The following is a 23,694-nucleotide window of genomic DNA, read 5'->3' on the forward strand; positions in this document are numbered from 1 at the left end:
TTTCTTTTCCACTTAGGTGTTTCCCCAGCACACTGACTGGGACTCCACTCAATTTCACCTGTATCTTCATTTTCCAAAATGATAATGTCCCATTAGAAATCGTAAGTTGGTTATCAAGACACAATGATAATTAGAGTAGGCTTCCTTTCATAACTGCTCTAAGTCATAACCTAAAGAAGGGCAGAGTAAGCCAAATTCTTATTTTTCCTCATACTCTATAGTGCAAACTCTGGCAAGCACTGAAAAAAAATATGAGAAGGTAACTAAAAAAGAGGAGCAGAAGAAAGGAAGAGAAAGAAAAATGTTGTAGGGCAAAAATCATAGTGTTGAGTGTTGTACGTGTCTGAACATCTCCATATTTTTCTGAAATGCAAGAATAAGAATCATCAAAAATCCTATTTTTGTCATGAGATGTTAAGCTTTAACAGAAACACCATAATCAGGGGCTAACACAATCAGCACATATCCAAGGCAGATGGAACCACAGATCCATCTATCAGAAGTGCTCTGTTCTGCCACCAAACCTGGGACAGGTGAAAAGTGCTTCCCTCACAGATACAGGCTCATAAAAAGTGGACAAAGGAAACTCTGTCTTTTGATGTATCCTTCCCCTATGGCCCTGGCCACTGTATTAAAATCCAGATGTTCTCAGTGACAGCTGGTGGCTATTTGAAAAAGTTTTGAACTGCAGAACAACCCTGTCAAATTCAGTTCATATGTGTAAATGTGTCCACTGTCTGCAGTATTATAAACTAAAACCGGTCATTATATCGAAAGACACAACTGAAACTTCAAGAAAAATGCAGCTAATGCTCTTCCAGAAAAATCCACAAGCAGCAGATACATCTGCACACACATTCTTTAGACAACTTGCTGTTTGACTCAGCATTACCTAGAGGATTTCCTATATCTATTTGTGTTTTTAAAAACACATCTCAACTGGCTTTGTGAAAATTTACTCACTGGCTGCTCCAGAATGAGGGCTGGGATTTTTATGTTTGTTTGGTTGGTTGTGGTTTTTTTGTGTGGAAAGGAATTGTCTGTTCTTGTGAGGGTGGATTTTTGGATCTGAGTTAGTATGTTTTCCTGGCAGTCTTGCAAGAATGATTCACACTACCCTTTTTAACAAATTACACACGTTCCTCTTATCTTGTGTTGGCATTCAGAAAATCAGTGCCACATTCACATCAGCAGTAGATTATTGCACACATACTATGTAGGTGTCTTCGCATCTCAGCTTCTCCCTGGGCAGTGTTAGGCTTAAGTTGAAACAGGACTTTTCAGGACAGAGATCTCAGCAAGTCAGAAACAATGAGGAAGTTCCAGGATTAAAAAAACCACCAAACAATAGAGGTAGCAGAGCAGAGCCCTGATAGCATTCTCCTGAAACCAGCATAAAATGGGTTGCCTTACAAGCATACTACATTATAAGGTCTTATACATAGGCTAATCTGGTATTTTAACAAAATACTTTGTTAGTACTCACTTGTCCAGTCTTCTTCAAAGCAATACAAGAAGTGAAATCCCACCATGATTAGAGCATGCAGGGAAATCAGTGCTATATACATCTGAAAAACAAAGGATGTAATATAGGTATCAGGTAAGTTTAAAGACCAAAATGCCGAATCTTCCAAATACTTTAAATAACGCGTTAAGACTTCAAACAAACCCAAACCAAAAACCACTCCAAAAGCCACCAGGTCCTCCCCCATCCCTCCTAAATGAGGACCCTGAAGCTGGCAAATGCTAAGACTACACAGACTCATTCTGGCTTTACTAACAGCTCTGAGTGCACAGCAGGGACACTGTTTAATTCAAAGCCAGGAAGGCACGAACCCCAGGCTCCTGCACCCCAGCACGGCCTTCCACACGGCTCACTGTCCTGATCTCAGCTGAGTACAGCGCAGCTTTCAGAGAACAGCAACACTCTGACATCGAGGTATCATCTCGTCAAAGCTGACGTCCTTGCTCTTAGAAGCACTACAGTTTCCCAGAGAAAAACAGCTAATTTGTTTACACCACAACATGCACTTTATCCATTTTCCAGCATGAGTTTCGGAAAAATGATTTAAAAAAAAATTTTAAAAAAAGTATTTTTTCCCTGAGGCAGACACTGCATGGAAAGTTTCTCTAAAGCTTCAATAATTTGTACTTAATCCTTTTTGTTTTAAACTATATGCAGTGCTACACACACACACTACAATTTACCAAAACAGGGCTAAAAAGATTACTCTCCTGAACCTACAGACTCTGACACAGGCCGGCAAATATTGGAAGTGAGAGGGGTTATGTTACAAGAAACCCCTGTGGAAGCAGTAAAAGGTGACAGGAGAATATTTTGGTTTTCCTTGCAAGTTGAGCGTGCTGTTGTTCTTTCAGCTCCTCAGATCTCAAAAAGGATAACTAAGAACAAAATCAGCAACCTTTTTTGTTTCTCTCTCCACTACATTAAGTGTTTAATACAGCCTGCTTGAAAGTAGATGTCAGTTGTAACAGAAACAGAAATCTTTTTGATAGGATTAAAACACCTAGCTCACTCCTCATGGTGAAGAAAGCCTTGCTCAAGGCAAAGAAATTGGATTCATTTTGTTTTGTAACCCACAGCCTAACAAACCACACTACAGAACAGTAAGCCTTTCCACTTAACTGAAAAGCTCTCCCTTTTTACTTGGTAATATGAGAACATTCTTCCTCTAACCTACAGATGTCTCAAAAGATTTATTAATAAAACAGCATCACTGAATCTCAGCCTTGTAATGCTCAAGCTACTCCCACAGGATATTTGCAGTTTGCTTTGATGAAGTAGATTTCAACCCTTCCATGAATATGTAGTATTCAAGTTTGCACTCCTGTTTTCGTCCTCATGATGCCACAGATATAGTAGAAAAAGTCAAACACCTCCTTGGTTTTCAAGTATGAAAACAAACCACTTGCAAGTAAAAAGTGGATAATCTTTGCCAAAGGGTATGCAGACTTCCCACTCCTCACTTCAGATGTGGCAAGAGCTCTTACTACATGATCCCACTCACGTACTGGTACAAGCACAACATTTAGGAACCTACACATGGCCTGGGACCCTGCCTTAATGCCACAACAAACTACTCACATTATGAAAACTCTGGCAAATAGTTCCCCTGACACCTTTTCCCCTGTTGCTGTGTTGTGTGTGTTTCCTAATTAGCAAAATAAAGTCAGCGACAGTTCCCTGTAAAGTTCTTCTGAAACAAGGGGGAAAAAATAAAGGCAGCCAGCCTTCGGGGCTGCTTCACACACGGCATTTCAGCGCTGCCCGCTGGACAACTTCAAACAACACTTGTAATATACTTACTGTAAACAGTACAAAGTACTTCTGGTTATTCTCTCCTACACAGTTATTGACCCATGGGCAGTGATGGTCCATTTTCCGAATACACCTCTTGCAAACACTGAAAGAATACAGGTCTTTAGCACATTTCATTCCAGGAATACAAGATTTCACAGGGGCTTGGGGGGCACAGAAATTGAAGAAAAGAATCAGAGATGAAATTGGAACCTAAATGAATTTGCTGGTCACCACATTTGTATTTGTGGTTTGTTCGCTTGACCATGTCTGCTCAAAATGAGCCACACAATACCAAATCACCATTGCAAAAAAATAATGCCAAATAAGACACCTTAGAACCACTGATGTGAATATTTTGCTATCAAAATATAGTTTGAACAACACACTCAGGCAGATGGAAAAAAACCTGTGATTTAGTTTAGTTATAACCTATTCGGCCTGTGAAAATGTCCACAGATGAAAAACAAACAAAAAGAAACAACCCAGGAAGTTGTAAAAAACAGTAATGAATAATGATATTTTTCAGAGTTGATAATAACAGACTAAGGTTTATGTACTAACATTAGCTGGTAGCAGGAACTTGCAAAAATAAAGAAATAAAGCATTAGAACAGATTCTTAACATCAAGGTAAGCCACATACTAGCACACAACAGCTCTAGCAGTCAGTCATGACAACAGTACCACAATATACAGTTCAAGGTAAAATTACATGTTAAAACACTTCACAAAACCAGGCTAATAACATCAAAATGCAAATTCTTGCCAGCTTGCACATTGTGGCTAGAAGTCAAATAATTAAAAGATTATTACTCTGTCTGAACATCATTCTCTTTCATAGTCAGTAACTGCTTCAACTCACATAATAAAGGAAGTGTTTTTCTCTGCTGCTTTCTCATATGATAGGAGAGGAGCAGCAGTCTCCTGATACCACATTGCACAAACAAGCACAGAAATCAAATATGAAAAAAAAAAAGCACAAAACCCCAAAAGAAACAAACAACAGGAAAAAAGGAAACAGCCATTCCAGAACAGTTCTGGCAGCATCTAAATAGAAAGGACTGAGGGCTCCACTAATTTTATTTTTCTTCTTATAACAAAAAAAAAAAAATATTTTGACCTTAATATAACAAATAAACACCTAAATGCTTAAGGGAAATTCAAACAAAACCACAAACACGTTCTTATGAGCACGTATGAATAAATAATAGAAAATCTGTCTGTCAGAACAGCCTTGCGCTCACTCTCCATGGCAGGAGGGGGTAATCCCCAGGGATCCACACCTGCCATGTCTGAAAAACAAATGCGTTGCTACATCCCCGATCCTAAATGAAAGAATGGCCAGGCAGACCCCAGCCTCCCGGCATGGGGCCAGATCAGGAGCCACTTCTCCTCAGGATCCCTATTACCTGCTGGCCCCAGGTGCAGCGGACAACAGTCCACAAATCCTTCTTTTCCTAGAATTAACAGCTTGACATGATTCTTGAGCTACATGGGGACTAAAATCAGCTGGCACAGTAAAAGCAAGTTATCTGCCAGATAATGGTACTTCACATGAAAAGTATCAATTACTGTTGCTAAATAAAAGAAAAAGCTGCAGGGGGGAGGAGGCAGGGCAGGTGGTGTAAAGCAGGAGGATGCTCCCTCTAGTCTCATTTACCTTGTGCAGATGCACACACACCTCCCTTGGGCTCTGAAACAGGTAAGTACCCAACCACCCTCTTCAATTGCTCCTAGGTCCTGACAACTTGAGGCAGCCAAGCCAAAGACGACCTCCATGAAGGAGGTAGCAGAGGCTGAGAGTTTTTAGTCTATGCTAGAGCATCCGTTCCATACGAAAAGCAGCTGAATAAGAGGCAGAACATGAAACCAGCTGGTAGAAAAGGAAACTCAGAAACTACGACTGAAAACTACAGGCAGTGGGGATTGCTTGTACTCAAACACTCTCCCCCTGCTCAGTCACCCAACTTCCAGATGCTGGCAAGAGTAGTTTGCTGGCCACAGAGGACTTACAAAATAGCATATGAATCAAAAAACACTCTGGTCCCACCGGCATACATCTAGCAGTACCTCTTGCTGATGTGCATGCACAACCTTGATGTGTGGAAGTCAAATAAATCCCCCTAGTCCACAAAAAAAAAAAAGTTTGACTGAAGATTCTCACCAGCATCAGTGCTCAGTGGATCAGTTTCTCAAATCTTAATGTCTATGAAGTTATCTTAAAGCATAGAAATAAGGACCATGGAGATGAGGTTTTGTGTTTAGCCAAAGAGTCTTTTTCATTTACCTATACTGTGAGTCATCAGCAAGACAGCAATTTTAGATGCGAAGTTTCATTCATAATTGAAGAAGCGTCAGAGGGGATTTTACAGTAGCATTAATAAGTGATAGGCATGATCACATTGCTCCTGCTGAATTACCAACTCCTGATTTTGATTAAAATAAAAAAAAAAACTGACAAAAAAGAAAAACATTTGCAAACTAAGGGTCTGAAAATAAATATGAAAAATTCAAACAGCAGAACAAGTTTGTTCAGCTCAGTACTACACATTCTCCTCCCCACAAGATCCCTGCATGAATCAGCAGTAACCACGATATGAGCTCTCTCAGCATGTATTGGGTTTTGAGTAGGTAAGGAAGGGACACCAGTGTAAACTCATTAACTCCTTACTGGAAAGCAGGTTCACTTGTTTTAAAAGCAGAAGGGAATTTTAGGAAGTAGTTATATTTTGCTCACTATATTTTGCTCAACTAAAAAGCTCACTAGCAGTTACTCTCTTCAGGGAAGTTTATCCCACCAGGAGAAGAAAGGACATGACAGATCAGTAGGTATACTGATCTAACAAAAAATACAAAGCAAAGTCACAGTACTCAATGAAAATGTGGAAGTTTGAACTCTTAAAAAATATATATACAGTTACCTGAACTTTAGTTTTAATTTAAATACCACTTCTAAATAGAATCTACAGTTAAGGCAAATGGGTTTGCAAATGAAAACAAGAAGAGAAAGGACACTGACCTTTGGAGAGACATTACATTTAATGAATTGCTATGCATTCTGGCATATAGCGTCTCTTTTTAAGTCACGCTTACATGAAAATATACGGAAAGTCAACTAAAGGTCTGGTGCGAAGGCAGCATTCATTCCAAGTACTTCTCACTTCACAAGAAGTAGCCCCAGCACGCTGTACATGAAAACTTGTCAGAAAAGGTCTGAGATTTTTTCAGGGAAGCTTGAACGTGTCTGGCACTACTGGCAACAGAATTCAGATGCCAGCCTCTCAATTTAACCACTTCAGTCTCAGATTCCAGTAACAATTTAGATCAAGGCACACTGGAGAAGTGTTGAGGTCTTGATAAAAGAGCAATCCTAAGAAAAGACTTTACCTGCAGTGATGTGCTCTGTCAGGTTTGATGCTACAACACTTTGGGCACTTGTAAACCACCTGTCCTGGCTTTAGCTGTAAACTCTCGATGAACTCCTTTGTGGCATTACCTTTGGGTACAGCACCCTGCAGAAAACAAAACAGAACAAAACAAACCAGAAGATTAACCTGTGGACATTATGAGTGCTAAGAACAATAGGATGACTTAGAACTATGGGAGGAGAGGGAAGGGAAAGAAATACAAACTTCCCTAAGATCAAAAGAATTCCAGAAAGAGCAAGAAAATAAATTAAAATGAGGTCCTAATATATGAAAGTACATCTTGAACATAACTTTGGTGATTTTTGTTTTTTTTAACATAAGTAAATACTTAAGCAATTAGTCTTTCGTAATCCTACAGTAACCTTAAATACTTTAAGAATCCTCATCGTTCTTTTCACATCTATCAACAAATCTATCATGCCAGTGTTTCATATCGCAAACTGGAAACTGTAGATATTCTATTCCAGTAGAAGCAGCTACTTTTGACGTACCATTGTGGGCACTAAGAGTTGCTGGTAAACACCTCATGTACTTATAGCTATGCTTCCATTGTGTATATGTTATTTAAAACATGGTTTAACATTCAGTGAACACTAATAATCCTCCCACCTGAATAAGACTAAGTAAAACATTCTTAGCTGCACAACCGCCACTAAGATATGTGTCTTTAAACAGGTAACGTATTGCTGCTGCAGGAGACCAAATTCAAGAGTTTCCAGCCCTTCTAGGGCCATAAATTTGCTAAAAAAAAAAAAAAAGGCAAGAAACAAGCTGTATGAATGCATGCCCATCTACTGGCACAAATACACCTCTGTGGATGAAAGGCTTTTATATTGAAATAAAAACAAGGATGTAACATTTTAACAGATTTCTGAGGAAACAGTCTCTTTTTAACACATGTGTACAGCCTCCCAACAGCAATAAATAGGAATAATACACATCAATGGGAGAGAACTGCATGTTGAATCTGTACCATAAGTCTTTCTTGAGCAGTCTTTCAGTTTTCCAGAAAACTCCTGACCAATTTAAAAATTACCAAGGTCAGTTTCCACAAAATGCTACAACTTATGTTCTCTCTCTTGTACACTGCAAAGCTCAAAACCTTAAGAATGTTTCTAGCAAGAATCCACAGAAGGCAGTTTCTGAAAAGCACAACACACTATCAATTCTGAAGAATTCATGTTTTCATTTATTTATAATAAGAATTCCTATTTGTTTGCATCGGTGGTGCTTTCTGTTTCATTCTGATCCCAGACATGCCCCTGGTTCTCCACGTTCCAGCTGCTTCCTCCATCCCTGACTCAAACTGTCTGCCAGATGTTGCTGCATCCCTTCACTTTATCTTCCCTCCACTGTTTTGTTTATCTGATTACCACAAAAAAAGCTCTACAAAGAATAAAACAAAATCCCACAGGCTCTTGCCATTCACACACAAAGTCCCACCAGAAAGTAGGAACTAACTTATCTTTTCCCAGTTACTCTGCATAGAGATTGTATCTGTTTCTCCAACACTGCTCACTCAGTCTGCCTCAGAAACCAGCTTTTGTTTCAAGAGAGTTCTTGCTAACTCTGCAAAATAGTTCCAGTGACCTGAAGGTCCCTAGGCACTAAAGCCACACAACACACAATAATTAACAACAACAAGAACCCCTAGGATATAAACTATGTAACAAATTGCTGCAACCCTGTATTCCCAAGGCCAATTACCAGAAGTTTCAGAGGCTCAACTACTGCTCACAGTTCTGCCCAGCAGCAGGAGCATGCCATGCATCAGTCTTTACCATAAACTGTGAAATTAACTCAAATCAAGCCATTTCTGCAGTGCTGCGGCTTCTGGGAAAGCTGGAAACTAAGACACAAAGATTACACTGAAGTTTTAATGGCACCTAATAAGGTTTCAACTAGGCAATGACATGTGGAAGGAACAATTAGAATATCAGAGGCACACTCCCATTCCCAATAGTAAGAAGAACACTCAGGAGGAAAGGGCCAAGAGGAGTCTGAGCTTGTATATCCTTCCACTGACCAGTGGAGATGGGGTTTTGAACTGAAACTACTGTCCAGAGATTATTAAGCAAAATAAACCATCACAGGCCACTCAGAGTAAGCATCATGGTACTGAAGTGCATCTTTTCAGTGGCTGAAAGACAAGCAGCAGACCAGATCCCTCATAAAGCAATGTCCTACGGAGACATGCATACAAGGGGCTCCTACAACGCTGTCGCTTCCCACCTGCCTAAGAACTGCCAGCTCTTAGCACGCTCACGTAGTATTTATTTCAGCATGGTTCAATAAACTCAACTAAATCACTACTATGAGAGATGGTAACATGGCTTTTCAAAACAACACACGTTCTGCTGCACTCTGCTGAAACAATACTTGCCAAGGCAGACAACCAAAACCAGCTTTTCCAGCTCTCCTGTTTGTCAAGACACGACAAGCCACAAACACGAGTTCTGCCACTGGGGAGAAAAGAGCATCAGAGAGAAATGCTCTCCTTCCCAGTGCAAAAGGAGGAGCTGCTCACACAATAGGAATCTAAAGCTGGGTCCTTGACTTTGCATCTGACTTGAGTGGGATGAGAAATTAGCGTACCACATCAGCAGCCTCACTCAGCAGCCTGACACACAAAAGTTATTTAAATCTGCCACTCACTCAACAACTAAGTTACCCAACACGTAGCACACAAGAAAAACACTGCCTGTTTCTTTGCAAGACATACGGAGAGAGATATACTTACTGGGTCTGTCAGCATAGCACGAAAATGTGATGCCAAGGCGAGGAAAGCCAAGGTGTTGAACAGCGTGCCATTGATGACACTATAAACGTAATCTCTCGATGGAACTAGCATGACAAGAAGGACTACAAAGTCAGCATAGAACACCAGCATCCAGGTAACGACAGCACATGCAATACCACAGCCATCTCGAATAAACCACATTGTTCCCAGGGAAGCGCGGCTTGGAGGTGGAACACACTTTTCTGGCTGGAGGTATTCAGGTTTCCTTTCAATATCTCTGAAGCGGTGGACTGGAGTAATCATCATAGGCTATTATGTCCATACTTGCATCTGAAAGAGAGACAGAAACAGTGTTCACTGCTTTGCAAGACACACAGAGGCCCATTCACATACTGACATGGAGATCATGGCGGATATTCCAAATTACAGAAAGTGAGCTAAAAAAGATAAATAAATCAAACACAAAATAATGGAGTTGGAAACCAGACTCTTGCGCTTATCAGAACACTTCTTACGCACAAGACTCTCTAAGTGCTTTTAAGACTTGGTTAATTACATGTTAAATCCCCTGGTGTGCCACCTCCACCCCCATAGAGGAAAGGCAAAAAGTGTCTTAATGAAGAGAACCACAATCAGGCAGGCACCAACATGAGCAGCCACAGCGCTGACTGAAGAACCAGACTCTGTCATGTGGGAAAAAAGACCTGGTACAGCTGGCAGGGTCCCATTTTACCGCATCAGACCTGGGGAAGGGAAAGGTCTCTTCTACCGAAACTGGGAAGCTTGCAAGACTAAGAGATTTCCTTTCTGCTTATCCATGGACTCATGGTTTTGGGCTAAAACTGCAAAAACACACCACTGAGAAGTTACAGTGGTGGGAACTGCTGAAGCAGCAGCAGAGATCTTGATAGGAATTTCTAGTCTTGCCTGAGGGATGCTCTTCCCAAACAACAGCTGTCCCCCACTCTTACCTCCTCAAGTCTTCTGCTTCGCCATCCTCCTCCCACCACCTTTCCTCCGTCCCTTCACCACATTCACTTTACCTTCCCTTTAGCATTCCTAGCTATAACACATCCACTCCACCGCAATAAGGGCACTAGAAAGACACTTACTGCCATTGCCCTGTCCCCTCCACCTCTGTAGGCACCCTGTCTATCCAGAGGGTGAGGTCCATTTTGAGCTAGAAGCTGTACTACTCCAGGTATGCACGGTGCTTATTGCAGTTTCCATGTAACTCTCACTAAACATAAGCATTTGAGAAAACAAAAAAAGGTTCTCATTAGACTTTGGCAGGGGATCAATCAATCCGCAATGTGAGCGCACACCACTCAATGTCAGAGCACACCCGGAATGCTGCGCTTTGAAATGGCTCTTCACACACCCAGCAACTTCTTCCAAAGACACTTCTTCACAGAGTATTTGCACAATGCTCTAAATGCTCAAAACCACTACAAGCTACACATAAAGACACACCTTCTACAAAAATTGATACAATAATTTTGCAACCAAATACCCTGGATGGCATATACCTAAACAGAAGGGTTCAGCCTTCTCCTATTTCAACATGTAAGGATTATTCTCACTTCTTTGCAGAAATGAGTGCATTTTTTTCCATTTTAATTAAGAGCAAGGGAGACGATGTTCACCACTAATTACGTTTTCTGCCCAAAAAATTCATGCCAGAGCCATTTTTGTGTTTAACTGTTAAAAAAAGCAATATTGTTGCCTAGACAAAATGCTAAATTTCATAGAAAACATAATGAGAAGGTCACAAAAGTATCTAGGACCTTAAACTTCTCTCAAAGATTTTATCGCTAAGTTCTCCCAAGTACAAGGGGATGCATGATACTGATCTAAAGGGAGATGCTATTGCCCCTATCTAGACAGGAAAGGAGATGGTAAATTGCTTTGTAATTGTTATTTTGAGAGGACCAAATCCATAAGAAGACAATTAGTCTCTCACAGCCAAAGGTTAAGGTTATTAACAAGCAGGATGGTTAATTAAATCCAAGCACAGAAGTGATGAGCTTGTGCGTGTTAGTGCGAGTGACATGGAACTGAGGTGACAGGAACTGCTGCTGCCACATCCAGAGGCAAAAGCCAGAAGCACAAAGTTTCTAGCGTACAGAAGCTGATGAAACATACCATTCATGGTGCCTGTTTTCTAACATAACTGGTATAAAAAGCCCAGGAGAATCAGGTACTCTCTCATATTTCTGTTTTTAGCGTTTGGTATGCTGCCAACCGAGAGAGTTTAAGATGGTTTATGGATCTGAAGAAAGCTGCATGGATTAATGTTAAAGTATATCAGTCATACGTCACATATAACAGATAAATCAAGATAAAACTGCATGTGCAGATCACATTCACTTTGGTGAGAAAAACAAACACACACTTCTCCTCCTCATTCACAAATTTCACACACCACACTGTAATTATTTTGTATTTTAACCACAGCTATAATTTAGCCTCATGACTCCTGATAATTAGGGAGACAAGCCATATAATTTTCAGAAACAGCGATTACCCAAACAATCTGGTGGTCTAAGTTCAGATAAATCTATACCTGCTAGTAAATCCATACCTTTTCAGCAGTTTTCCACCATTTATGTAGGGAAGCTTATGTATTCATACATTCACACAGACTTTACAAGTACAAGACTCAATCCCTCCCCTCTCCAAGGAAACAGGTTAACCTTAATTGCATTATTTCATCACCTTATTAAAATTGTTATGCTGGTTTGCCAGCTCAAAACAAAGTTGACATAATTAAAGATTCATGCCCAACCACGTTTAGATGAGAGTAACATCATATCGCATTAAAAAATAGGAAAGAAAACAGTAATTTAGGTCTTCAGATTTCAAAATGAAGTTTTAGACTTGACATACTAGGTGCAGTAACAAGTTGGGATAGTCCTGAACACAGACTTTCAAGTTTTTTTGCCTAAACTCTGAGCCTTTCCCCACCACAAGGTTTTGTTTCCCAAAGCAGAGGAAGGAAATGGTCCCAGGAAAAGCAAACTCTGTTTAATAGAGGAATTAGTTTGACAAGTCACCTTAAGGTCAGTAGTAACAGAGACTGACTGAAAGCCAGACAAATACACAGTGATTATAAAATTGTGGGTTTAGTCCCAAACCGCACACTCCAGCAGTCAAACAAATCACCTCTCTTGCAAGTACAGAAGTGGTTTCACTCCAATAAGAGTTCTACAGCTCTCGCACAAATATTACTGAGCTAAATTTGGGGGGGGGGGGGGAACCAAAATTGTTGCTGTGGGACTGAATACGTAGAAAGTGGAAGTGGCCTTGAGGCACCTCAGTCTGAAAGCCTGGGGACTCATTTTTGCAGTGCAGCAAGGAAGCGGTTAAGGGAAGACAGCCCAAGTGTCCACTCCTGACTTCTGGCTGGAGGACAAATATGTTGTTTAACACACTTTGTTATTTAACACTTGCTTTAGAGGCATCATCAGGCAACAAAATGAAAAAGTCAGTAATCAGCACATAAACACCACTCATTGTATGAGAAATACATACATGTTCTAGGGTGCATTGAGTCAAGTTACAGGAGCCTGGAGTCTGAGTTTCTCTTCTAAATGACCCATGAGGTTTTTTTGTTTTGTTTTTGTTTGTGGTTTGTGTGTTTGGGTTTTAATTCCTTGTTCTTACATTCACAAACATCTGCTTTTGTTTATGTTGTCTAACCTGGTATTTGCATATAAACAATACCTCCAAATAAAGACTCTAGCAGGGAGGAAGCAGTAACTTGCCCTAACTGGTCTGTCCTTGAATCATGCTGCATATGAACTTAATTTATAACACACAGATGGAAGATGTCAGTCCCTCCTGCTACAGAGCAAACAATATGTAAACAATGAAGGCAAGGGCTTAAGGACTTAATCACTGTGTCAGGCTACAAGAGAGGCCACTAGGTGAATGTGAGACACAATGACAGCACACACATCAATTTAGCTTAAGGATATGTCAGAGCAAAGACCTTTTCTTCTTTTTTATCTGGAAGGCAATTGGCACTACAGGAATAACCAAAAAGCATGTAATATACACAATAGACATTTAAATAAATTAAAATCCACCTCCTGCTACAAGGAACACTTAAAATACACTACCACACCATATCTAAACTAAATAACTGTCTTTTGACCTGCCATAAACCATGTCAAAAAACTATTTTTAATGCCCTGTGATCACCAAAGAATGCATTAAAAATGAACTAATGACATAGGCCTTCACTCGATGTGTACCTGAAAGCTACCTGAGGTTTTGACATTATAAAACTTACACCAAGCTTATCGTCATCATCATTACCTCACTGGTTTTCATGTAATTACTCATGCTAGTGAAGTCAAGCATGTGGGTATGACTTGCAAAACTCCAGTGTTACTATGTTCATTGCAACCATTTCCTCTATTAGAAGACCATTAACATTAGACTTTGGGAAGAGGTTACATTTTGTCATATGAACCAACTGAACTTCAAGTTCTGTCAATTCCATTAAAACAATTTGGGGGTGAGGGTAGAGAAACAAACTAGAGGGAGATCACATGCATTTTCTTAGGTTTTCAGTTTGGGTCTTTATGTATTTAAAGAGATACTTTGGAACACCTTTTATGACACACAGAACCAGAGTTCATTGGCAGTATTTTGAGAGCTGATAAACAACAATAAAGTCAACTTTTTATTGCCATCGAAAGGAAGCAATCATACATAACCACTGATCTTACATTCACAACAGCTAAACTAGGCAATCAAGATTCACAGGACCGGATGTGATAAATAAAACCAATAAACCCCAGATAGATAGACTGAAACTACAAGAGAGTTCATTTTGAAGTTTATTTCATTTTACTGTACATAAAACTGCATTGATTAAAACACTGCATATTTAATCTTCCTTTTCAACAGAAATCAGAGTGTGTTTCCTAACAGGATATTTACCTATGTTTCTCCTGCCACACTTTCATATGGCTCAAATCTAAGAACAAGCCTGCTGAAACTTGCCAAAACAAGTTCTAGCAGGGATAGTAAGGAAATATTAGTATTCATATATTTTTCCTAATGGCTTCTGCAGGGCCTAAAAAGCTTTATCTGACCAACAGGAGTGGAGCAAAACAGCCCAGCTATGCTGAGAATTTTTGGCAGTCTCCTGCAGATTCATCCAGATATCCGTCAGCTTGGCAGTTCCCAGTCCCTGGTTTACAAAACCCTGGAGGGTCAACAGGACATCTCTAACAGGTTTGTGAAAGGCTGCTAAAAAAAGCAAGCCTATTATTAGCAGGTTTAAAATTGCTATAGAGAGCCACTGGATTTTTTTTTTTTTTTTAAACTACATGTGGAGCCCTGAAAAAGAAAAACAAACCAAAACCCAACTGAAATTCAAAACCCCAAACAGGTCAAAAACTATTCCTCTCAGGTTTAAATGGCAAAAGCAACAGGGCAGGATCAGGCACAGAGGTTAATGCTGTGCTGACAGGACACCAAATGACTTGGATCAAAATGTCACAGGGCAAAGTCAGTTCTGCCAGCCCCACACCAGCCGCCACAGGAGCAGGTAACAGGATTATGCCTGTTATCCCAAATAATTTTCCATTTTTCTTCTGGAAATTCAGGCTACATTTATGAGTACAGTTTCAGTCAAAGTACTACATTACCAGCTACACGTTTGCTTTTAGCAAGATGTTCACAGACATCTCAGATTCCCCTGAGACCTTTGGCTACTGAAGTCAGGCAATTTCAACAGTTTCAGTTCCCATACTGATGAAAAATGCATTAAGAAATCAGAATGAAAACGATAGTAAATCCCTTAAAATTAATCTTTAAAAAAATTACAAGGCTTAAAACAAACTTGTGTTTCCTGAGGCTAAATGCAGATGCTGGATTACCTGCCTTGCAAATGGGGAAAGAGAACACAAAAAACCCCCCAATGCTAACCCAGTTATAAAATCTTATACATGAAGGCGGTAAGTGGCTATATTACAATGCTGTGCTACAATCGCAATTTAGAAAACTGCTTACATCATTATTTAATTATTTGACAAATAATAATTCATTCTTTTTTATCTTTAATGTACTTATTTTGAAGTGGCTATGCATGAACAAGAGCTTAGTAAAAATGGATCACGCTAAACTCACACTTAAAATAATATTTTTATTGGAAGCATCCTATTAGAGAGGAAGATTTAATTGAAGTTGTGCATTTCTGAAGATCACATTGGAACAGGAATATATGTAGCAGGAACTTCTGCCTGTGGAGGGCTTGGGGAGGTAGAAATTACCTCAAAGACGTCTGTCTGTCAGATCTAGAAACTTCAATCCTGAGGGCTTGGATCAGGCTGAGACTGGAGGGCTCAAAAGAGACGTAGCCACATAAGGCACAAACCCCACAATTACCTCATTTACATCAGTGCAAACAAAAAGCAACTTCAACAGTGCCAGAGGAATTCCATTAGGAGAACTGTGAGGAAAATAAGCCATGTTTTTGCAATTAAAACCACTGTTTTTTCCTATCCTAATGTTTGTGGTACGCAGTCTCTCAGGACAGATGGTAACAGCTTCCTGGTTAATGTCTGTATCATTTAAGTTTAACTAATGGATATATACTATATAAATAAATTATAATGCAATGAAGGCTGACCTAAGAGTCTTGAGTTATCTGGGGATCCACCCCCATTTACAAGGCCTGTCACCTGCTGGCCTGAGCAAAAGAGAGAAGACAAAGACAAGGTAGTTGGTGCCCCAGGTACATCAACACTGGACCACTATGGATGAGTGACAAAATTGGGGTGACATGTAGGAACAGGACACAAGTCACAAGGTCAGGAGAGACAAAGGTCAGACTTGCATCTGACTTGGTCTGATCACAAAGTCAGTGATCTTAATAAGCCATCAGAGCTGCAAGGGCAACAGAGAAATTCTGTCACTTCAGTCTCACAGTTTCCCGGCAGGCTAAAGACGCATGAGCTACTAAACCTACCTAAAAAGAGAAATATTAATCCAGAACATATAAATACAAACCAGCTTTGTAGCATTGCCACCTATCTGGAGGAAGTATCAGAATGAAAGATCAATCTTGCAGAAGGGACTGCACTGGGAAGCAGAAAACAACAAATGGGAGTGTCATGCTTTCCCACAGCACTGCAGTTATCCTGAATACACAGCTTTATGAGAGACAAAACAGGAGGAGCTGTCTTGGTCTTCTAGACAGCTTTGCAATTTTGATGCTGACTCAGGACTTAAAAAAGCAAAGCACTAGATTAAGGGAATTTAAATTCTCAATTTGCCCTGTATCAATTTTTTTTTTTTTTAAAGGGGGAAGGTTTGTCTATGCAACTGGTAATATTTTTAGCATCCATTTTAAAAACTATACTGGTTTCATGGCTTAAGGAATATATTTTCTAGAGAAGCAGAAAAGAACTGCAGCTTTAAAGTTTTAATCGTAATAAGAAGCTTGCAGAACCATCCTCGTCTAAAAAAACATTCTCAATATCTTTCAAGGCAGAAAGAGCACCTTACCTATCAGACAGACCTTTTCACTCAGGTGCTCTAACCCAGGATTTGGCTTCTTCTACAGCCCTCCCTTCCCAAACATGAACAAGTCACTCAGTCCCTCTGTATTTTATTCCCCAACTTGTAGTCCACACTTCTTCCCTATCATATAGTTGTAGGGAAGATACAGGTATGAAGGCTGTAAGGCACTAAGATTTTAAATCTAAATACTACACCTAAGCAGGTATCTAAACTAAATATAGAAAGACACAGTGTATAAATTAAAACAGCGCATTAATAAAACAGGGACCAAAAAATTTATCACGTCTACCCTGAAAAGGCCTGAAGCGAGCGTGATGATTGTCACAATCCACCTCTGCGGTGTTAAGAGCCAGCCTAGAAGAAACCTAAGCTGTTACTTCAGCAACTGGAAAACCCTGCAGGTTCAACGTTTCTGAAGCTTTTGGAATGCACTGAAGAACATCTGAGCTGGCAAACTTTAGTATTTCTTGTTTTGCTCACTGTTGCATTAGCCAGCACAAGTGATTACTGTCTCCATAACAAAAAGAAAAAAAAATCTGTGTGTAAACATTAATTTTGTTATCCCTTAAAATACTGGGAGTTGAAGGCCAGGCTAACTGCAAGACATAGTATATTGTTTATCTGTTCTATGCTGTATTGGACATCAGCGATTCAAGTAGTCATTGCAAAGAACAAAGATGTATAGCACATTACTATCTCCCTTTATCTCCTGCTATAGCCCTCTGATTTCTGTATCTATGGTATGGTACAACTGCCTTCCCACTAGGACTGTAAATGTTTCATTGTCTTTTTTTTTTTCTTTTAATAGTATAGTACGTCACGCTACCTTTATTCGCTCTTACTGTTTCAATTTGAGTCCATTTGTTTCAACTTCGGCATGCTGCACCACATCTAAGACTGGTTGCCCCTGTCAGTTCCACATTATTGCAAAACTCACAGCTGAACTTGACAAACACGCCATCCACCACTCAGCTGGCAGCAAAAACATCAACAAGGGCCTTGCATTTCCTCTCATTCAACATTCCTCCCTTGTCCAAGGGTATTAACACTGAGTTTTCTGTGTCCTTTTACTTGCTATTACAGCAATTCCCAACATTTTTCCACCTGAACTCTGCTGCTGTAGCCTTCCTTCTCATTTCCTTACTTTCCTATCCCTGTTCTCTGCCTCTTTTTTTTTTTAAACTCATTGCACCCCAACACCTTCTGCGGTAACAGCATCATCAGTTCTGTATGGTCACCTTGTAACCTAGTGGGGTGATGAGACATGGAGCTGTAAACCTAGATAAATTTCTCTCCAGTCTCCAGAATCACTCCCAACCACCCCAAACCCTGGGGGCACAGCCAGAAGCAGGCAAAAGGAGTTAACCTGACAGTGTTCCTCTGGAGGCAGAGCCAGCACCCAGCTGCACCTTGCCTGCAACACTTTGCAGCTCTCCAGCTGGGAACCAGGGCTGTATGAGGAGGCCTTTGGCACCCACAGCCTGCGGAAAGGCTGGCTCGTTCTTTTGGACTCCCTCTGAAAAGGACAATGTGTAAAGTGTTCCTGGCAGAGCTGCTGCACTGCAGTTCCAGTCAAGTTACGGGCTATCTTTTTTTCTTATCGTCTGCACAACCCAAGAAATATGCAGCTCTAATCAGGAAAGCTTCAACTCCTCATTTTCTCTAATGCAACCTTAAGTTCCAGATTAGTGACACACACAAGTCATACATGATGTTCCAGGAAGCATTGTTCCTATCTCTTTTGCTTCAACCAGCTAAGCACACGACAGGCAAAATAAAAACGGACAACAAGCTTTCTATCTTGTCATATTTTAAATTACCTGCTGTCTTTTCTCAGGAAGGTAGAAAAACTGTACTCCGGAATACTGCCCTAAGAGTAAGGTCATGTCTACACAGGAGAGGGACCAGAGAACACCTTAAGCTCAGTCAATCAATATCTGCAGAGACTGGCTGAGCTAGAGTCAAGCCATTTTCAGACTGACATGCCAGTGGGCATCCATCACCTACCCTGTGGTCTCCCCTACAGGAGAGATATCCCATTACAAATGTATGGGAAATGTCTGCACAAGCAAGATTCCCAGAAATAATGCAACACATGGGTTTAAACTACACTGACTATGCGACATTGCTAGCTCCTATTCTGTTTGAGATGCACAGCAACTCACCTATCAAGAAAACTAAATTCACGTTAGATGAGAAAAAGAGATTTATCAAAGCTGAGTTAGCATTGCCCAGGCCACGTGCACACTGTCAGACTATCAGTTGCTCCCCACTGCTGACACAAAAAACATACACTGCCCAGAAAAAAACATACAACTACTTGGGCACAGCAGATCTGCATCTGCTGAGGAATTATGCGTTCATCTTCTTGCGACCAGCTCCAAATAGCTGCATTAAATTACATTTTGACATTTTTGTCTACTACCAAACAAGCAATTTCAAACAGAAACACACACCCTGTCTGTAATTACAATACTTTAAATGGAAACTAGAAAGGAGGCAGAAACATGCAAAAATACACAGGAGGTGTTAAACATTGCAACAAATATTTTAGCTTGTAGGCAGAATTTACCTTTGTCCTTTTATAAACCTGTAACCACACACAAAGCTTCTGGTCGCATCTTCTAAACTTCAATGAGCATTCAGTCCCACACAACTTCTTACCACAAACAGGTGCCATTGGTATGACAAACACAATTGCATCAGTGAGACAGCACGAATAGCTACGCTGACAGAGTTGTAGTGTTTGAAGAACTGGATCTTTATTGCACATGGGGCCGCATTTTTAAATATGTGAATTAATGCTCCATTTATAATGACTGTTATCACTGAAATGTTTGTAAGACTATAAAAGACTTATCTGTTGCTCTCACTAAGCAAAGGAAAACAGGGTACTCACTAGAGCCTTGCTATCTACACAACCAGGCATCAAAGACTGTCACTCACGGTGCCCCGCCAGCCCCTTCTCTGTGATTCTGCTGTACCAGAACAACGAATTTGGGCTTATTTCCTACAGATCTGACACTGCATACCTTTGCTGTGTCAGGAGTCTGGCACACAATCTCTCTCCTGCACACCCAAAAACATAGTTTATCTTTTCTGAATCAGGATCAAAATGAAAGAAATCTAAACAACCTCTGGTGTCCACCCAGCATCCCTCACTAGCACACAGGCAGCAGGAGAGTGCTTCAGAAACCAGACTGCTGCTGCCTCCTCCCCGTGCCTGTGTTTTCCTGAAGCTTGTTTTCCAATGAGCCATCGTGAGCTCCTGCTTATTCTTAAAGAAATTACTTTTCAGAGGTGTTCCAGTAGTAATACTTAGAAGCTGCGGTTTAAAACCAGTCCAGATTACTTCCTACCAACACGTAACTCACCATCCATTTCAACTAAACCCGCCAGAGTACAGCTCCTCGGCTTCAACACGGGTCGCTCCCGATGCTGAAGTCCCCACTGCTCCAGGGACAGCCGCAGCCCAACTCCGGGTGACCGCGGCCCCCTCCGCAGCCAGAGGCCCCGCTCCAGGGCTCCGGCCACTCGCCGAGGGGCCCGTCCCATCACTGCGGCGCACTAACGGGTTACGGGACCCCGAAGAAATTGCTGGAGGCTCCGAGTTTAAATTTGCTGCCCAGAGGACGTTACGCTCCTCCGGACGGCCCCGCAGCAGAACCTAAACCGCGGATTTAGCCCACTGTTATTTAACATCTTTAGCCCGGCGGTATTTAGAGCCCAAGGTGCGGCTCAGCAGGGGCGGCCGGGAGCCCACCTCCCCTCTTGCGACCGCTGCCAGCGCCTCCACCAAACGCCACTCCGGGACGCGACCCGCCGCGGAGGGAAGGGGGTCACCGAGCGGCCTTCGGCCAGCCGCGCCACCCGCAACCGGGCTGCGCGGGGAGCGGCGCCAGGCGCACCGCGGGGACGGACTGGGTGCGCGCCGCCCGCAGCGGGCACGGCCCCGGGACAGCCGCGCCGCGCCGCGCCGCCCCCCTCCGGCGGCCCGCTCCCGCTCCCGCCCCGCTCCGCGCCGCCAGCGCACACCTGCCCGCTCCCGCTCCCGCCCCCTCTGCCGTTGTTGGTCGCGACACCCACCTCACAGGCCGCCGCCGGTCCGGCGCGCGCCCCGCCGCCCCCACGCCGCGCGCGCGAACGCACGCCGCCGCCGCCACGCAGCGCCGCGCCGCGCCCCATCCGCCCCGCCGCACCGGGGAGCCCGCGCGGCACCAGCACTGCTCCCACCCCCGCGTCCCCTCCCTCCCGCCCCCGTCGTCCCTTACGCTAAGCTCTGCGAGGAGGTGGGGCGGCCGCCGGGAGGAACCAGGAAGTGAGCGGCGGCGGCGGGAGGCAGCGCGCACCCCTGCCCTTCCTCTCCCGGCCCGTCCCCGCCCCGCCGCCGGGCGCGGCGCGGGGGGCTCCCCGGCCCACGGGCGGCTGGCGGCGCCGCGCCCGGCGGGGCTCGGCCCAGCCGCCGGGGTGCCGCAGGGCCCCGTGTGGCCGGGGCGCGCCTGTGCCCGGTGCGCGGTTACGTCGCGGGCGTGCGGGGGCGGGGAGAATGCGGGTTTTGCGAGAGAAAAATAACCTTTTTTTCCTTTTTTCTTTTTTTTCTTTTTTTTTCCTTTTTTTTTTTTTTACACGGGGAACAGCTCGGCTTCGCTGCGCGCCTCTGAGCCCCTAACAATTTCGGGTATTTCTGGCTTGCAGCTACCCAAAATCCTGCGGCATCCGTGAGGACAGGGCGTATCGCTGCAGGTGTCTGCACGTCCAGGCACCTGCTCGCTCGGCTCTCACCGTTCCCAGACAGGGCTGCCAGCAGGTACAGCCTCGCCGGACCTTAATCATGGTGTGCGAACTTCTGCATTCCCAGCGGCTCCTTCTGGCTGGCTTTATTTCAGCCAACACTTGTCATCCACCTACCATCACGAGGTTAGAGGAAAAGACGCCGCTTTGCCCTAGTTAAAACAAACAAACAAAAAACAAAAACACAAAACAAAAAACCAAAACACACACAAAAAGCCCACCACCAAAACACAAACAACTGGCATCCTTTTTGTCCAATAACCTTCACCCTTGCCTTGGAGGCAGGAATCTATACCATGCTAAGAAGAGTTCTTCAGAGCAAGGAGATGCCTTCTGCCATCCCTGAGGAGAAATGAGCCAGACCTGGGCTTCTCCAGCCTTTAGAAAACTGATTTTTTTTGCATATAAACAAGATCTGCTAGCCGAGCCTCTGGACTACTTAAAAATTTGACTCACATTGAGTAGACTACAGGGGGAGAATTTAAAAATAGTCAGTTTTTCATTGCAATTGGAACTGTGTGCTGTGGGCTAAGCTGTGAAACAGGCAGGACTGCGAGCCAGAATACCATTTCCCTGCACTCTCAGTGGGAATCATAGGGTGCACCTGCGCTAACACTTTATTTCAGATCAGGCATTCACTTTTACAAGGGAGTTTCCAATTTATCCTTACCATAGGCTGGCTGATGCTGTGGAATGAGGGGACTTGAGAATCGCACTATGGGGTCAGACAAAGGGTCCATCTGTGCTGGACAGCAGCGTTGACAGATGCTATTTAGGGAAAACGTACAAGTCAGGCCCCTTCTCTGCAAGTGCACAGCCTTTGCCTGGCACCCCCCTGGCCCAGGAAGGAGGCCCAGCCCCACACACCCCCTCAGGGTCAGCGGGGAGGGTGAGCTCCCCAAACCTCAGCCCCCAGCTTGGTTAGGCTCTGCTGCTGGCTCTCCCAGCCGAGCAGCAGCCAGCGATTCCCACACAACAATCCTGGCATGCAGAAACTCAACTCCTTTTGGATGCAAGTAAGCCACGGGATGCATCCCAGAAACGTGTCTGCTCCAATGGATGCGCAGCTCTCTAATGAGACCATTAGTTAAAACCTCCAAAATGCCTTTTCGCTCTTCGGGTTTGCTCCCTCTGCATCACACCTGCTCAAGCAGGCACAGCCAGAAACGCTCTGTACATTTGATTGAGCAAGGAGTCTCCGAGAGGAGAGCTGGAAGCTCCTAGAGATGCTCCAGCAGCATGGCATGTTATCCTTTTACGCCATGGGTCATTCTTACCAAGTTAGCATCACTATGAAGCCGGACAGCAACTTTTAAAATAATTTCAAAATATTACACAAGAGCTGTGCAAAGGAGCGTGAAGCTTCCAACATTAACCACTCATTGTTGTGAAACTTTTAATTAAGGCTGTCAAAAAACACCCCTCAACTATTGTTTTAATATACAGTACAAGTTTTTAATTACATTTTCCATGTCTGCTTCCCCAGGGACACCTGGCACAGGACAAACAGCACTCTCCTAAGCGAGGGCGCTTTGTTTCTTCCCTGCTCCAACCTGCCCCATGCGCTGCACCTGGCTCGGACCTTTCTCTGAGGTAAAAGCTCGGCGTTTCCTCATTTTTCTTGCGGGGATCATCATTACGCGAGTCCTTCCAAGCAGTCGAGCATTTCCGCAGCCCCCTTCAGGAGCGTTTACCCGGGCACAGCCCCTTTGCTTTAGCAGGGATTTCGGCTTCTTTGAGGGGGCGTTTTTCGGCACGCAGGGGTGCCCAGCGGGCACCACGCCCAGAGCGCTGCACCTGCTCCTCCTGACAGCCTTCTGTGGGGAGCTTAGCGGCCACACACCCCCCTCACTCAGAAAAAAGAGAAACTCCC

At 43.0% G+C, this 23,694-nt stretch overlaps 1 protein-coding gene across 6 annotated transcripts in view; it reads right to left on the reverse strand.

Annotated features, from left to right (window-relative positions):
• ZDHHC3 (zDHHC palmitoyltransferase 3) overlaps positions 1-23,688 on the reverse strand; it is a 33,498-nt gene extending 9,810 nt beyond the window's left edge. For 2 of the 6 annotated variants that reach the window (XM_080338622.1, XM_080338627.1), the window contains exons 1-7: positions 21,302-22,083; positions 11,634-11,770; positions 10,601-10,728; positions 9,489-9,818; positions 6,708-6,832; positions 3,329-3,425; positions 1,487-1,568 (exon numbers count right to left, since the gene is read on the reverse strand). In XM_080338622.1, coding sequence (XP_080194748.1) covers positions 1,487-1,568; positions 3,329-3,425; positions 6,708-6,832; positions 9,489-9,794 — 610 coding nt within the window. In that variant the 5' untranslated portion in view covers positions 9,795-9,818; positions 10,601-10,728; positions 11,634-11,770; positions 21,302-22,083. Of the gene's footprint in view, positions 1-1,486; positions 1,569-3,328; positions 3,426-6,707; positions 6,833-9,488; positions 9,819-10,600; positions 10,729-11,633; positions 11,771-21,116; positions 21,192-21,301; positions 22,084-22,491; positions 22,590-23,403 lie in introns of those variants that run through there. The other 4 variants (XM_080338625.1, XM_080338626.1, XM_080338624.1 and 1 more) reach the window with 4 other exon arrangements.
• Between the last annotated feature and the right edge of the window lie 6 nt (positions 23,689-23,694).

The sequence above is a fragment of the Nesoenas mayeri genome (genome assembly GCF_963082525.1).
Source record: "Nesoenas mayeri genome assembly, chromosome: 2".
NCBI classification, from domain to species: domain Eukaryota; kingdom Metazoa; phylum Chordata; class Aves; order Columbiformes; family Columbidae; genus Nesoenas; species Nesoenas mayeri.